Source organism: Typopeltis vanoorti, chromosome 2 (genome assembly GCF_054136105.1).
Source record: "Typopeltis vanoorti isolate ZY-2024b chromosome 2, IOZ_Tvanoo_1.0, whole genome shotgun sequence".
NCBI lineage: Eukaryota > Metazoa > Arthropoda > Arachnida > Uropygi > Thelyphonidae > Typopeltis > Typopeltis vanoorti.
Genome location: NC_143550.1, coordinates 53,666,684 through 53,682,567, shown reverse-complemented (window position 1 = coordinate 53,682,567; position 15,884 = coordinate 53,666,684). Strand labels below are relative to the sequence as shown.

The window sequence follows — 15,884 nt, the reverse complement described above, 5'->3', positions numbered from 1 at the left end:
GTTATTTATATCCAACTTAAGCAGATAACACAAGGACAGTATTCGTTTTAAATATCTCCTTAGAAAGGCTAAGAAAGTCTGGTATTAGAAATTGGCTGATTTATATTACAGCACTTGTTCACAATAAAAAAGAGAACCCAAATACTCTCTTTCCAAATCTGCATGAAAATGCCAAGGAATATTTGGACAAAACAGTCTGTTAGAGGCTTCATTAAAAGAAAACGTCATTAATGACATCATCGCTCGGCAACCAATGAACTTCTTTATTTGCTCCATTTATCTTGTGCTGTTGTTTAGCGACAACTATACCATCGTGTTCATTCCTTCCTTTACTCATAAGAGGGATGAAAGGGGGAGGGAATAATGGGGGAGAACGTTAACAAACTCACTAACACGCAACTTGTCTTAAGTGCTTTCTAAATATACTCTCGAACGCTATCATGGTGACCGCCGTCTCCCTACCAATGTCTCGTTTAATTAATTGCCGTGTTGGTCCAAGACATTACGCGATAACATTGGTCTCCCATCATTATTATAGGTTGGAGGAGAGTTTTTATGTGCAACTAGCCAAACACGTCAAAGAGGAGAAGGTTGACAGACTAACTCGAATATATGAGACCCTACAGGATAACTTGCAGAGCACAGTCAGCTAATAAACATCTAAATATAACTCGTGGGATTAAGTATTAATCTAACATTCTATGGCAACAGTTTCAAGCACCATATTACTATCATAAGGTCAGATAACAGACAAAATGTTTATTAACAAGAAGAAAGACGAACTAGTTTGCTATTCCCGCTAAGCCTAAATCAAAGTTAATATGCCTATTAAAGAATATACAGCACTTTATCAAATTACGTTTATTGCCACATGAAGACCATAAATGAAAGAAAAAAATCCTTCATTTATGAGTTTGGCCAAGCGATGACAAATAGTTCTTGCTTTATTAAATAGCGGCTTGTTTGACAGTGAAAAATGTCTCCATTATCCGATAGACTCATGTGTGCTATGAATGTTTGCGAATGTATGTACATGGTAGATGATTTTTGTTGTCCGGTGTGAGATCATCACCCTAATTTTAGAGCTCTGGAGTTATCTTAGCCCTAACTTTCTTGAAGATCGATAGTTAGCTAGTCTCCACTCTTCAGCCATCACTGATAGTAAGTTCAAGCTATTAATGAATCAAGACATTCAGAGGAGAGATGAGGAGAGACAAGTGCGCCATATCTTAGCCTTAAACATTAACAGGTATATACGTGTTGAAAAGGAGTTTCTAGAAGAAAAATAAAAATCCTGCTTGCCTATTTTTGCCGAAGAAAATTCCACTAATTCACTTTCATTAGTTGGACTTTGACAACATCGTTCAAAGTGCAAAGAGGCGCTGTCTTTATAGATATTGGTAACTGCCAGCTGCCTAGATGAAACGATCAATAAATTCATTCTTAATCGTTTGCATCATCTTCCAGTACTTATCGATAGCTATGATAGCACATTAATTGCAAGTGTCAAAAAGACCAAAATAATTAGGAAAGAAAAGCCAATAAAGAGTTCGAATTTTGTTATCAAAATTATTATTATTATTATTATTATTATTATTATTATTATTATTATTATAATTAAAGAATATCTTCATCGAGTCCAAAAACGTTCCTAGAGACATCAACCATTATTACATCAATGCCTATCAAACCTGTTTTAAAAATATTCACTGGTAAATTTGTTAAGTAGCTCTAAACAGAGATGTTTTTCATCTTTTTAATTGTTTCTCATCTTTGAGCTTGAATAAACCTAAAATAACTGAAAAGATATTTGCTCAGAAAATAACATTTATTATTAATATAAATTTAAATTAAAAAATAATAACAAAATATTTGTTGATTGGCACAATAACCAAAATATTTGCTTATTTAGTCAGTTATTTTAAATAATTCTGAAATGAAGGTGTATACTTATGTGCTGTAATAAAATAAATTTAATTCATTACTTAATAAAAAGAAATCAATTTTATTTCAGGATGGCTCCACCAACTTTCTTCTAAACTCGGCTATGCGTATGTAAACGAAACAGACACGGCGTCTGCTTACATTACCGCCCTCTATTTCACTACCAGTAGTTTGACCAGCGTGGGATTTGGAAACGTTTCGGCAAATACCAATGCCGAGAAAGTATTCTCTATACTCACCATGCTAATAGGAGGCAAGTAATGTGTCAGAATAATTATTCAAAGTGACATTGAATGAGTATAAAATGAGCGAATAGTAGAGCAACAGTTGTACTCGATAAGCGATATTGCAGTTTCGCTTACGGCTAAACGACAATATCGCTTACCGAGTGGAATAATGTGCACAATTAAATCTTCGATTAAATCTGTACGCATTACGATATTTTACATTTTTTTGATATGTCAACGATTATAAGTGCATAAAAATGCATGCAGATTTCAAATTTTATTCAGGATAAATTGCCCAAAACGTTACTCATTAACCTAGGTCTCCTTAAATAGCCAAATTACTTATTTATAATAAATAATATAATAGATTATTATTATAATGATTTATTGTTATTATTACTCCACACAAAAAGCAACACTGCTGCGCTGTGCATGAGTTTATTACTACTGATTTGTTTTGCTTTAATCTTGTCATTAGATCTAAACAAGTCTCTGATTTGTCTGTTTTTTTTGTGTGTGTGTGTGTGTGTGTGTGCAGCTCTGATGCACGCAGTAGTGTTTGGCAACGTCACTGCAATTATCCAGAGAATGTACTCCCGACGCTCTCAATATCAGACCAAGCTCCGAGATCTGAAGGACTTTTTCCGCCTCCATCAACTCCCCAAACAGCTGAGGCAAAGGATGACCGATTATTTCCAAACAACGTGGTCATTGAACCATGGGATCGATCCCAACGAGGTGGGTGTGTTTTTGTGACCTTTTACGTCATGTGATCGCAGTTAGGATCGGGGGGGTTGGGGTGGAAAGAGGAGGATATTAGGCGAGTCTACTGGGACGAACATCAATATTCTACTTAATTCCGCCTGAAGTATAACACGTGACTACAAGAGTACTGGAGGGAAGGAAGCAAGTGGGGAAGGATGCAAACTTCATAAGAAAGTTGTTATCGCGGAAACAGTTGCCCAAATAGGAAAAACTCAAATGTCTTGACGCGATCTGACAACTGGGTTAAATGATGCTTACAGAAAGGCCACCGTGCATATTTCTTTTCTCTCTCTGTCTTTAAATGATACACAAACGATCTCTTAGAGAAGGAAAGAGAACCATTAAGTCCTCTCCTTAATGGAAGGCATGCGGTTAATGGCTACGTAGCACCTCTTCTCATTCTCGTCGAAGGTTACCACAGCAGAGTGCGCTGTTTAGTTTTGCTTCGCACCTACTGAGAGAAGTGTGACGTCAAAGAGAGGCGGCTATGTCATAAATCACAAAGTGGTTCTTTCTTCTTTCTTTTCTTTTCTTTTCTTTTTTTATTTTACCGACAAAGTCCCTGACATTAGGTACAGCACATGGGTATTCAGGAATCGTTTCTGCGTAGTTAAAGAAAAAAAAAATGGTCAGCGTGCATTAAATGCACTCTGCTAATTGTAGTGTAATGGTAGCTTTTCGTAACATTTAAAAGGAGTGCAGTTTCGGGAAATAAAAACTAGAGGTCACTGCTGAACATTTGTCGAATGGATGGTGGTTTAATTAGCTTTATTTAACATTAGCTTTATTAAATATAAAAGTAGAAAAGGTTTTAAAAAAAGCATATTCAAAATACAATGGAAAGAAAGAGAAAATCAAAAAAAAAAAAGAAATATATATATATATATATATATAATGTTTCCTTTCATATATCACTCATGTTTATATTACTCCATTTCTGTTATGCAGGTCTTACGTGAGTTCCCTGAAGAACTGCGAGGAGATGTTTCGATGCACTTACATAAAGAGATGCTGTCACTTCCTATCTTCGAACAAGCCCCCCAAGGGTGCCTTAAGTTGCTGTCCAGGCACGTGAAGAGTAACTTCTGTGCCCCAGGAGAGTATCTTATTCATACAGGCGACGCTCTTAGTTACATTCACTTGGTGTGCAATGGTTCCATGGAGGTTCTACAGAACAATATGGTGGTGGCAATTCTAGGTAAGCATTCCATTCAGGTATTAGGATATACATCAGCATTTCGCAATTTTCTTTTAACATTCACGTAAAACAACCTTAAGTAATCAAAAAAAAGTATTATTACAGAAGGAAGAAGAGGGAGAGTATATTAACGTTGTGATATTTTTTCATTCATCTTTCTTTTAAATATTACTTTATTTCAACCTTAGGTTATCGTTTAAGAAATAGCTAAAGTTAAAATTTTCTGTTTCTCAAATGCTGATTTTTTTAAAATCTTCTTTCAGGTAAGGGAGATCTTGTAGGTTCCGATATATCCATCATCGATGGTGACAGAGTTCTAAAATCCAGTAGCGATGTCAAAGCCCTGACATATTGCGACTTGAAGTGCATCCAAATTCCAGGTCTGATGGAAGTGCTCAAGTTATATCCAGAGTTTGCTCAGACATTTTGTCACGATATCGTCCATGACTTAACGTATAATTTACGGGAAGGTTACGAAAATGAAGTAAGTACTATATCTAAAACAGTTAGCTTCCGTGTTAATTTAAATATCCACAATTATGTAGTGGTTGGTGTGTCTGTAGTTTCAATTTAATAGCGCGATGGATTTTTTCAGTGATTAAAGAGAATTGAAGGAACCAAATATGGTATTATTACGTGTGGAAATATTTTATGAGACTTGCTTATATTTTGATTGAAAACACCTGATAAAGGTTACCCGCGGCATAGACGAGATTGAAACCCGATCTTTCCAACCAGAGGGCTTGTCTATACCAACTGAACTACGTAGGCTCCTGTAAAATGATTGAAAAATTCAAAGAGGAATTTTCTCCATGAATAAACTGTGAAGTTGGTCTAGGTAGGTTGTAATGACAATATCCAAACATTCATGTGTAAAACATAAAACACAGCACCATTGTATTGTCTCCTCTTGTCCATGTTTGAACCATATACAGAATAAATAAGTAGGTCACCTTTCATATTCATCTTTTCTCTCATTTTAAATTTTTGTTTTGTCTCTCCGCATACGATAGCTCTCTATGTTTTCCACTTTAACATGATATCCAAATTATTTCTTCGTGATTTCCTCATTGAGTTTATGTCCTCGCAAAAAATATCAAGCTGTCAACTACCTGTATAGGATATACATCGCTACATCATTGTGATATAAATCTCTCATATTTACGGGTTTCATCTCACTCCTCCATGACCGAAATTCAAATGGAATTTGGGTTGCTAGGAAATGAAGTAAATTGCGTTGACGAAAAGAAATAAAGAATCTCGAAATAAGGAGAAGATGCTGTTTTTAAAAGAAAGGACGCTATTGCAAAAATGTTCAGTCTCAGAAAATGTCACTCTCTTAATTCGCTGTTCATATAACGGACGAAGGTTAGCCTTTCCCTTTAGAGATATGTAAATAGTACTTATTAAATAAATTTTATGTCTAAAGTCATACTGGTTAAAAACTTTTCTTTATATATAATCCCACTGCTTTCGTTTTTGCATCAAGAATAGCTTCTAATAGTTCTGCATGTGAATTTTTTTTCACAGCTAGAGGAAAACAATGGAGCTCCCTCGTTAACTCTACCCTCCATATCTGAAGATGATGAAAATAATGATAGCGATGGAACTCCAGCATCCCCTATGTCACCGTGCATGACAATCAGTCGAACTCATAATCGGTAAGTACGTCCTTAACATGTTCATAGTATTTCTATTGTAGTTTTGTCCAGAGTAGTGTTCTGAGCTTATTTATATCATTGTGTCATTTGTTATTCTGATTCGGTGCTCCACGGATTTCATGTCGATTGTTTTTTGCTTCATCTTCCTTCTAAAAGGTTCGGTTCAATGGCCTAGCATGGCTAATTTGTACAAATGTAGTTAACAGTATGAGAAGGAAGTTAATCCTGTCTGTCTATTCTACTATGGCTATCAAATGCGCCTATTCTTTTGTAGATTTGTCCATCTTGCGAGATAAAAAAAAAGAACAGGTATAAAATTTATTCCTTCACTATGCGAGACCTACTAACCCATCTTCAAATAGGAATCGTCTATGCAAATTCTATACATCCTAGACAAGATTTAAACCAAAATCTTTCTACCCGAACAGTATTATCCTAATCTGCTGAGCTACGGACACTTTCTCGTTCGTTTTCATATCATGAAACGATAATACGCAAGTTATTAAAGCTATCTGAAGAATTACTATATCCGCGCCCGTTTGCTTAAATTAAATTTGAAATTATAAATTGGTTAGCATAATGAAAGCAGCCATTGAAGACGAAAAACAGAAAAAGAAAAACTGACACAGGAAAAAAGGCATCGGAAATTGGATGTGTATTTTCCTGTGATGCGAGAAAAATGATAGCAATGCAAATAAATTAAATTAAAAGAGGATTCTATAGCTAAAAGGGAAATTAGAAAACTGGAATAAAAAAGTCATATAACGCCTTTTAACCCTATCTAGTTTTTGGAGACTGAGTGGGCAGTTCACTCTCCACCGGTAGTCAATTAGAGATAGCAGGCCCATGTCTATCACTAATTATAGGCGGTACCGATGAAGAGACGGCGAAACAATTGCTGCCATCTCTTGGTACCTAACCTTAACAGGATATGTTACTGTTTTAAATAATTTAGGTTCTACAGTCGTTTTTCTTGAATTTACGGAAGAAAGACCCAAGTTTTAGGATGAAAACAAACCGCTTGCCCGTGCCAGAGATTGACTAACTCGGGAACCGGTGGAAAAAAGGCTTAGAAAAGATGAACTTAAGTCCATCTTAGCACTAAGGATTCAAGTGCCACTTCCACTGAGCTACACAGGTCTTGGATAACTGTGTAAAGGAACTAAAACATGGAGAAAAATAGTTAAGTAGAACACAATCATCAACATATCAAATCAATCCTGAGGTTTGTGCACAAAAAATAAAGAACAAAATAATATAGAAATGATCAGTAAAAAGAAATGAAATAATTATTATGAAAATTTACGGAGAAATAGTGATTATTTAACACTCGACATAATACATAACAACAACAAATTAGAAACCATAAGATTGGAAGAATTAATTGAAACGCTAAAGAAAATGAAAAATATATTTAAAAAAAAATAATAATTTGAAATAGTGTTATGAACATGAAATTATTTAAATATGCTGGCCTGGGACTAAGATATTATTAAATCTATTAAATAAAACGTTGAAATTACAACAGCTCCAGGTGACTGGAAGAAATCCATTTTATTACCTATTTTCAAAAGAAAAAAAAGCGATAAAACAAAATGATAAAATTATCAAGGAATAAGTAAGATTGTGGATAAATTGTGGATAAATAATATGCGCAGCAATATTAAAGCAAAAACAAGCAACTGTATAGAAAAACATTTAATTGTTGTAATATGCCATCCAGTCGATTTCGATTCTTGGTGATCTTGTGAACATCGATCTCACTCGGCCTCTCTCTCTCTCTCTCTCTCTCTTTGTGTGTGTGTGTGTGTGTGTGTGTGTGTGTGCGTGTGTGTGCGTGCGTGCGTGCGTGCGTGTGTGTGCGTGTGTGTGTGTGTGTGTGTGTGTGTGTGTGTGTGTGTGTGTGTGTGTGTGTGTGTGTGTGTGTGTGTGTGTGTGTGTGTGTGTGTGTGTGTGTGTGTGTGTGTGTGTGTGTGTGTGTGTGTGTGTGTGTGTGTGTGTGTGTGTGTGTGTGTCTCAGCAATTGAGTTCAAGCTGGTAAGTTCTTTTATATTGTCCGTTCAACTCTTTTGAGTCTCATATTCTCAAACTTCCCCAACATAACTCTTTTCCATTGAATCGTCTGCTCCTATAATATGGCCAAACATTAACTTCTGTTTAGCGATCATTGTTTCCAAGAAAAATTCTGTCTTTATACAGAATTCTCCTTGGAAACACAAAATATTTTCTTATTCTGGAACCCAGTAAATCATAATTTTCAACGACCTCTATTCTATTCCCCTGAACATAAATTTATCTAAATTGCCAGAAGCCATCACTTTTGTTTTGCTGTTTAAGGCAGGCTTAGTTGCTTTCTCTCTTAACCAATAGCAATCATCCCCTCCAGATCTTTCTTAGTTTCTGCTATAAGGGTTGTATCATCTGCATATCTTAAATTCTTTATTTTTCTGTCACCAATGCTAATTCCAGCTGGATCATTGTCTAAATCAGCCATTCTCATAACATATTCACTATAAATATTAAAACGGTAGGGCAACAGTATACAACCCTGCCGCACCCCTTTTTCTAATTGAATATTGTCTGTTCCTCCAAAAATCGTTTTTACTGACGTTTGTTGGTGGTCATACAGTTCTCTTATCAAGATAATTAGATTCTCATGTATTCCCATTGATTTCATAACATTCCACAGTCTGTTGGGATCTGCATAAGCAAACACTTTCTTATAATCAATAAAACAGATGAATACTTCCTTCTGAAATTCTGTTGTTCTTTCCATAATTCATCTCATGGTGTCTGGTGTCTCCTAAAGCCTGTCATTTCCTCCGGCATTTTTCTGTTTACATATGGCCCTAGCCTTTGTTGGATCACTTTCAACATAACCTTACTTGCATCTGAAATTAAAGCGATGGTTCTGTAATTCTCAGAATATCTAGGATTTGATTGTTTTGGAATTGGGTTGAATATTGATGTTTTCCAGTCTCTAGACCAATATATTTTCTTCCAAGCCTGTTGAAAAATTTCTTTCAACAGGTTTTGAAACGACCAAAATTTCTTTCAACAGCTTAGCTTATTTACTTACTTTATCCCCATCCGTTATCAATAATTCCACTAACACTCCATCTGCTCCTAGAACTTTTCCTTTTGGTAACTTTTCTATTATTGATATCACTTTACTTTTCATTATTATGGGTTTCTCAACAAATTCTCTCTTTTCAAATTTTCCTTCAATATTGATATCTTTCTTGTACAAATCCTCCGCATATTCTTTCCATCTTTTGTTCCACTTTTTTCATCAAACGTTTTCCTGAATTACTTTTTTGCAACTCCTAATCTAGGGGTAAACTTCTCTGCAATTTCATTTATCTTTCTAAACAGATCTTTTGTTCTATCTACAAGGTTGCTTCAATTTCTTTGCACCATTTGTTTAGATATTTTCCCCCTTATCTTTCCTAGCTTGTCTCTGAAAATCTGCATTCAGTTGTCTAACCCTTTCTTTGTTTCGCTGAAGTTGAACAGCTTCTTCTGACAGACATTTACAATCTTTCTTTTTTTTTTTTTGCTTTATTTAGAGACATATTTGTTTCTTCTATTACGGTACATTTTGTTTCTTCCCACAATTCTTCTAGTTATCGTCCTGTCCTCTCCAAACTTTTTAATTTCTTTATTTACATGGTTTAAATCAAATTTGATATGTCCTTTTGTTTCTTCTTAGCCCTTAATTTCAATTTAACTTCAGCTATCAATAATTCAGTCCGCGCGGTTAGCCTAGTGGCTTTGCGCTTCGCAACCATATGCCTGGGGAAGGAGTGTCCTAGGTTCGATTCCCGTCGGCGACGTGAGGAGCTGAAGGATCTTCCTCAGCCATAGCCAAGTTAGCCGGTCTTGGGCACGGGCAGTAGGGTTTTTTCCGCCAGTTTATCTGGTGTTTTTCATCCCGCAAGCAGGCAAACCGGCCCCTTGAACACACAGGGATACAGCCAAGAATACCTTGAGGCATAGGAGTGACCATTCTATCCTCGTATTTCGGTTACGAAATCCAAGCATGCTTGGAAGGTTGTGGGCCTTAAAGGCCTGTTAAAGCCATTGGGATAGATAGATAGATATTCATGATCTCTTCCACAGTCAGCAATAGGCAGTGTTTTTGCTGCTTGAATAGCACTTCACCTTTCGCTAGCAAGAATGTAATCTATCTGATTTCTGTATTCACCACTAGGTGAAGTCCATGTATACAAGTCAAGTCAAGTGAAAATTTATTCTTCATATCTGCTGTTTATATTATGAATATGTATAATGTTGAGTGCAAAGTGCGTAAATATATACGTCGTTACATATATATGCATGTACTTGTACATAGATTTATTATATTATTTATTTATTATAAACGAAGATGAATGTAACCTACAATGCAAGTGCATACATATACATATAACACATTCTGTACTACTTATGTTGCTTTTTACATTACATTTACGTATGTTAATTTACATACATGATTCGCTTTTTCTTACAAAATTCTATACTCATTACATCTTGGTATGTACTCTATTGTGCTACGGTATGAATCTAAGGGATCAAATGATCCGTGCAAAATTCATGTGTTGTTATTGTGTGCGTAAGGGACGTACACACCACCCACCTTCCACCCACCCACCCACCCACACACACACAGGGGGGTTTGAAACAAATATATCATTATTTTCTTTGAGTAGACAGTGTCTTTTCTTGATTACTATTTAGTTTGAAAATAAAAATTTAATGATAAAAAAACCTAATAATTATTATGCTCCATAATAATGAGATATCTTTTTGTAAATGAGAATAGTTAGTTGTGTATACATTACATTGAGCAAACTAATCTGAACTTCATTTGTGCTTATATAGGTAAAACGTAAACAATGTTTCAGCGTCTATGACGCCAATAAATAACTTTCAGAATAACTGAGGTTAAATCGTAGGCTCTCCTGCCTGAGGGTACAGTGGTGGTCGTTGAGGCTAATCCAATGTTTATTTCGATGTAAGAAGATATGTATGCTATAAGGTATATCTGCCTGACGTTCAGGAGGATGAAGTTAGCATTGTTATATAACTGCAGTCAGATGAAGACTGAATATTTTTTCAATGTTCTGTTGTATAGACTGTGTAATTTTCCAAGGATATTTTTGTATGCCACTCCCCCGGTACAAATTCCATACCAAATTTTTGATTATATCAGTGCGTAATATAGTCTGTAAAAATTTAGGTGATACCATGCGTTTAATGTTATGCAATCTGTAGAATGTGTATCTTAATTTGTTTGTAACCGCTTGGATCTGAGTTTTCCGTTTTAGAGTATGATCCACATGTATGCCCAGATACTGGTAGTTGTGGACCCTCTGGATGATTTCTCAACCGCAATCACTTCCGGGGTCGCAGGAAGTGGTATGATATTTAATTGGCGGGATTGCTTCTCTACCCTTTTGTTCAAATAGGATAAATTTAGTTTTCTGAATGTTAATTTTGATTTTGTTTTCACTGACCATGTGGGCAGGCTTAAAAAATCAGATTCCACGTGACGCTTTAAAGTTAGCATGTCGCTTGATGAGAAAACTCTCACCGTGTCATCAGCAAAGCTGATTGGGTTCCCTTTCAATTCGGTGGAACAGAGCCCATTTATATAGATCAGAAATAAAATATGCCCTAGAACTGAGCCTTGAGGAAACTGCAGTTTTGATGAGCTGGTATTCGCTCAAAGTGCCGTTTATCCGATCTGCTTGCCATCTGTTTGCTAAATAAGTTTGAAACCAAGGGGCTCTTCCCTCTAATTCCGACGGTGTGCAGTTTATTTTAATAGTATAGCATGATCGACAGAGTCATATGCCTTCTGTACGTCTATGAAAATAACTGCTGTTGCTTTTTTGCCGTTATTAATGATCTTATATGTGTTCAGAAAATTCAGTGATTACGTTTCTTTCAAGGAATCCGGACTGATCTTTGAAGAAGTTTATTGAATTTAAAAAATGAATGTCTTTTTTTTTTCATTGCGAGTTTGAGGATTTATTTTCTTCTTTTTCTCCCACTTTTGCATTCCAATCACCTAATATCAACAGAAAATCTGTTTCCGAAAAACATTTAGAAGAAGAACAAAATTTAAAAGGAATCGCTGATGTAATAAATTAATACATGAGCAATTCTTTCTAAATACATTATTTTTTTTTATTCAGTCTTCAAAAAATAGTTAACTGACAAACAAACCGAATACCACTTAAAACACTCATATCCTATTCACAGTTTACAAAAAAACTTTGATGGAATAAAAAGATATATTCTCTTTGAAATATTCGTAAATATTGAATTTGCTCCACAGTTAATAAACATAGTACACACGGAAATAAAAATACTAAACGCCAAGGATATAATAGCATAACGAATAAACATAAATACAGGTATAAGTCAGGGATGTAGCTTGTCACCAGTCATGTAAGAAAGATTAAAAGAATCATTGCATGTAAATAATACAATACCACACAGGAATTGTATCTTATATAAGAATTTTGGAAAAAAAAAAAATCGCACAGGAATCAAATAATTCCAAACAGGAATTGTATGGTTCTAATTGCATTCCTATTTTAAAACTTCATATTTCTGTCCACATTTTAGCGAAGACAACTGGGAGTCCAAAGTCCATCAGTTCCGTAGGACTCTGCCAGGTCAGCAACGACCTACCGTTCGCTTTGAGAAACTCCGCCCAGCTGCAACCCATCCCAACTTAGGTGAGTATTTATATCATTATTTATAGAATAAATATCATTCGTAGTTATCAAAATATATTTTATTTAATTTAAAGCAAAAGAATTTCTTTTTTTTTATTACTTAGTTATTTATTTTGTTGTACCACATATTTATATATTAGTTTATTAAATAACAATCATCTTGTATTTCCATAGGCCAATGATGAGAGTGAGTGAGAGAGAGAGAGAAGAGAGTGACGTCGCTTATATATATCTGTATTGAAGGGGGAAAGTTTGAGCATCTTCACTAAATTTGATTTATTATATATAATTTAAGTTTAGTTTATTACAGATAATTTTGAACCACATCTATCACTCACACACACACACACACACACACACACACACACACACACACACACACACACACACACACACACACACACACACACACACACACACACACACACACACACACACACACACACACACACACACACACACACACACACACACACACACACACACACACACACACACACACACACACACACAGTGTTCAGACGGAAATTTTCAAAAACTCATGAAAGTATCATGATGAAAATTTAAAGATATTATCTCTCTTAAATTTCCCAGATCCTTATGGAAGTGCCAAAAATTTATCAATCAAAAATCCTATATAAGTTGGCCCATTTAAGTGAACCTTTGTTGTGGTGTTGCTAATTCACCCTTGCTACATATACAGGGTGTTCGGGATAAATTTGACAGTTTCGTAAGGAAAAAGAAAATCTTCTTTGTATCTATTAAATTTAATGAATTGACAAAAAAAACATTACAGGCAGAGTTAATTACAATACTATCAACAAGATTTACTCAAAATAACCACCATTAGCATCGATCACAGCTTCAATTCTGCTTCGGAACCTCGAACAAGCTGATGCTACAGTCTCCCTGGGAAGGGTCGCAAAAACTGTTTTAATTTTATCCATTAACTGGGCTTTTGTATTACTGGAAGTGCGATTGGTGTCTTTTTCAACTGCGCCCCATACAAAATAATCCATGGGGTTAAGGTCTGGGGAGTTTGGAGGCCAAACATTTGGACTGGTGAAGTCGTAGAAATTTTCAGACAACCATTTTTGACTTTTCCCAGAGGTGTGGCAAGGGGCCGAATCCTGCTGCCATACATACGGCCTACCATTGGCTACCCTTGTTATCCAGGGCTTGACTACAGTTAGCAACTCCACGAACAAAGCCCGAATTCCAATGCCAGGGTTCTTCAACACCTGTTCCTGCAGATTTGCGAGGAATTCTGCTGTACGAACGCAATCAGATCGTCTGCTAGGGATCTTTCTTCTTGCTACATCCTCGTAGTCACCATTGCAAGTCTCTAGTTCATGCCTGATTGTTTTTACTGTATTCAGGGAGCATTGGGCAGCAGTCGTAATATCCTTATTTTGATGGCGGGCACGAATCATCATGATACAAGTTATTCTCTTCCATGATTCAGGTGGGTTCCAGCTATCCATCCTTTCTGACATCTTGTATATGAATGAAGAAGGGTCCAAACTTTTAAATGAAGAGAAGTGTGTGTTAATACATGTAACTTACGGAAAAATATAATTAATTATAAATATGTCAAATTTATCCCGAACACCCTGTATAATACAGTAAAAGCGTGTATTATATAAATGGCAGCACTATATTCTTATAATATGCATACACAGCCCCTAAGTATTCACCAGAAGCGAACAATAATGTCCACACGCCAAAAATGCCATTTCCACATTAAGAAATAAAGTGTGACCTCATTTCTGAGAAACAATACCGAATACAAAATGCGCATTATTATAGTGAACAAATTTGTTGCATTACATGCAACATATATACATTTATAATATATTATATTAGATATATTTTTTTAATTTCTGTTTCAGGTCGATCGTGGGAGATGTTCGATATCCGTGATGAAATTGAGATGACAAAGAACAGCGTAGAGCGACTGGACACGCAAATGACATCTTTGACTCAAGACGTGGCTACGCTAAGCCAAGAAGTAAGGACAACTTTGGCCCTTCTGCAGCAACTGTGTGAGCGTGGAAGTTTCCCTCCACAGACAACGCAGTCTTGTGAATTTCTGCAGAGTCTCCCTACCAATCCTCTTCCTCGGCGATCATCATCGCAACCATTGAGGATACCCAGCATGGGTGATATGCACGCAGGGAGTGATGGGAAGATCTCTTGCAGCACTCAGACAGACTGGTACCTCTTAGATGACTTAATCGGTAAGCGAGGCGATCCAGTGTCGCCTCCACCTAACTCAGGCTATTCCTCGAGCTCTTCCAATGATGAACGCGTAAGATTTCTTCTAGGACAGACTACCCCAGCTAGCAAAGAGGACTGCGAAAGCGTATCCGATGACAGTGTTTTAAAGAATTCCTTCATAGGTAGCGCGTCCTCACCTAGAGATCTTGGTCCTAGTTATCGTTCTGCAAAATACTGGAGTACCTCCGAGACTGACATGCCTGTGCCTTCTGCCAGATTGAGGAGTCCGCATCTTTCCGGCATCCGGGATCCCGGTGTGAGGTTCGAAAACCAAGAACATATTATTGACTTGAGAAGTGGCTCTTCCCTACGCAGGAAAATGTCAACAGAACTATAGCCTCACTCGAACCTTCTATGGAAAAACTGTGCTGGATTTTTTCTGCCTATATCCCCGCCTAGCCTTCCCTCCAATGCCGAAGAGTGCGTTGTTCAAGGGAAGTAATCGCTGTGGCTTCTCGCTCAACGGCACCAAACACTGCAATTCCTAATTCTTTGATCACAGCAGAGAATTTTTGTATTTTGTGTACCATATGCTGCTACGCCGTTGCTCGTTTTAAGCAGGACTCTTTCTCTGCCTGATTCCACTAAGGACGCTTGTCAGGCACCATTGCAATACACCTGCTAAGTTTTCCCCCAAAAAAAACAGGACCCTTTCCCCCCATGTAAAGCAAATCTTAAGAACGCTGTAACTTAAAATATTTTACGCGTGGAAGATGGGAGATCAATCCTGTTACGTTGTACAGTCTATTCTGGTTTCAGATATTTATTTTAGTGTTTACGGAAAGACTGTGAGATTTTTTATAATAATTTGTTACACTGCTTTATCCCATAATGCAACCCGCAATGTTGTAACTTCTGTTATTTGGAGGGAAGGGAACGTCAGAATGGCTTGTTAGTGTCGAAACAGAAAACACATCAGTTGCGTGATGAGTGAGCCGTCTATAGTTATCAGTATTTATCACAGCGAGAATGAGAAGTATTCTGCACGAATGCCCAATGACTCATTTCACTCTCAAAAGAACTCAAAATGCAGTGCATTCGCAGGCACCACAGTATTTTT

The 15,884-nt window shown here is 36.4% G+C and overlaps 1 protein-coding gene across 1 annotated transcript in view; it reads left to right on the top strand.

Moving 5' to 3' along the window:
• Positions 1–15,161, top strand: part of LOC150109017 (voltage-gated delayed rectifier potassium channel KCNH8-like) — a 105,185-nt gene extending 90,024 nt beyond the window's left edge. The window contains exons 9-15 of the mRNA XM_090401482.1: positions 2,015–2,197; positions 2,710–2,909; positions 3,885–4,134; positions 4,398–4,618; positions 5,665–5,795; positions 12,432–12,544; positions 14,437–15,161. Of these exons, the coding sequence (XP_090257608.1) occupies positions 2,015–2,197; positions 2,710–2,909; positions 3,885–4,134; positions 4,398–4,618; positions 5,665–5,795; positions 12,432–12,544; positions 14,437–15,161 (1,823 nt within the window). The remainder of the gene's footprint in view (positions 1–2,014; positions 2,198–2,709; positions 2,910–3,884; positions 4,135–4,397; positions 4,619–5,664; positions 5,796–12,431; positions 12,545–14,436) is intronic.
• The last annotated feature ends 723 nt before the right edge of the window (positions 15,162–15,884 follow it).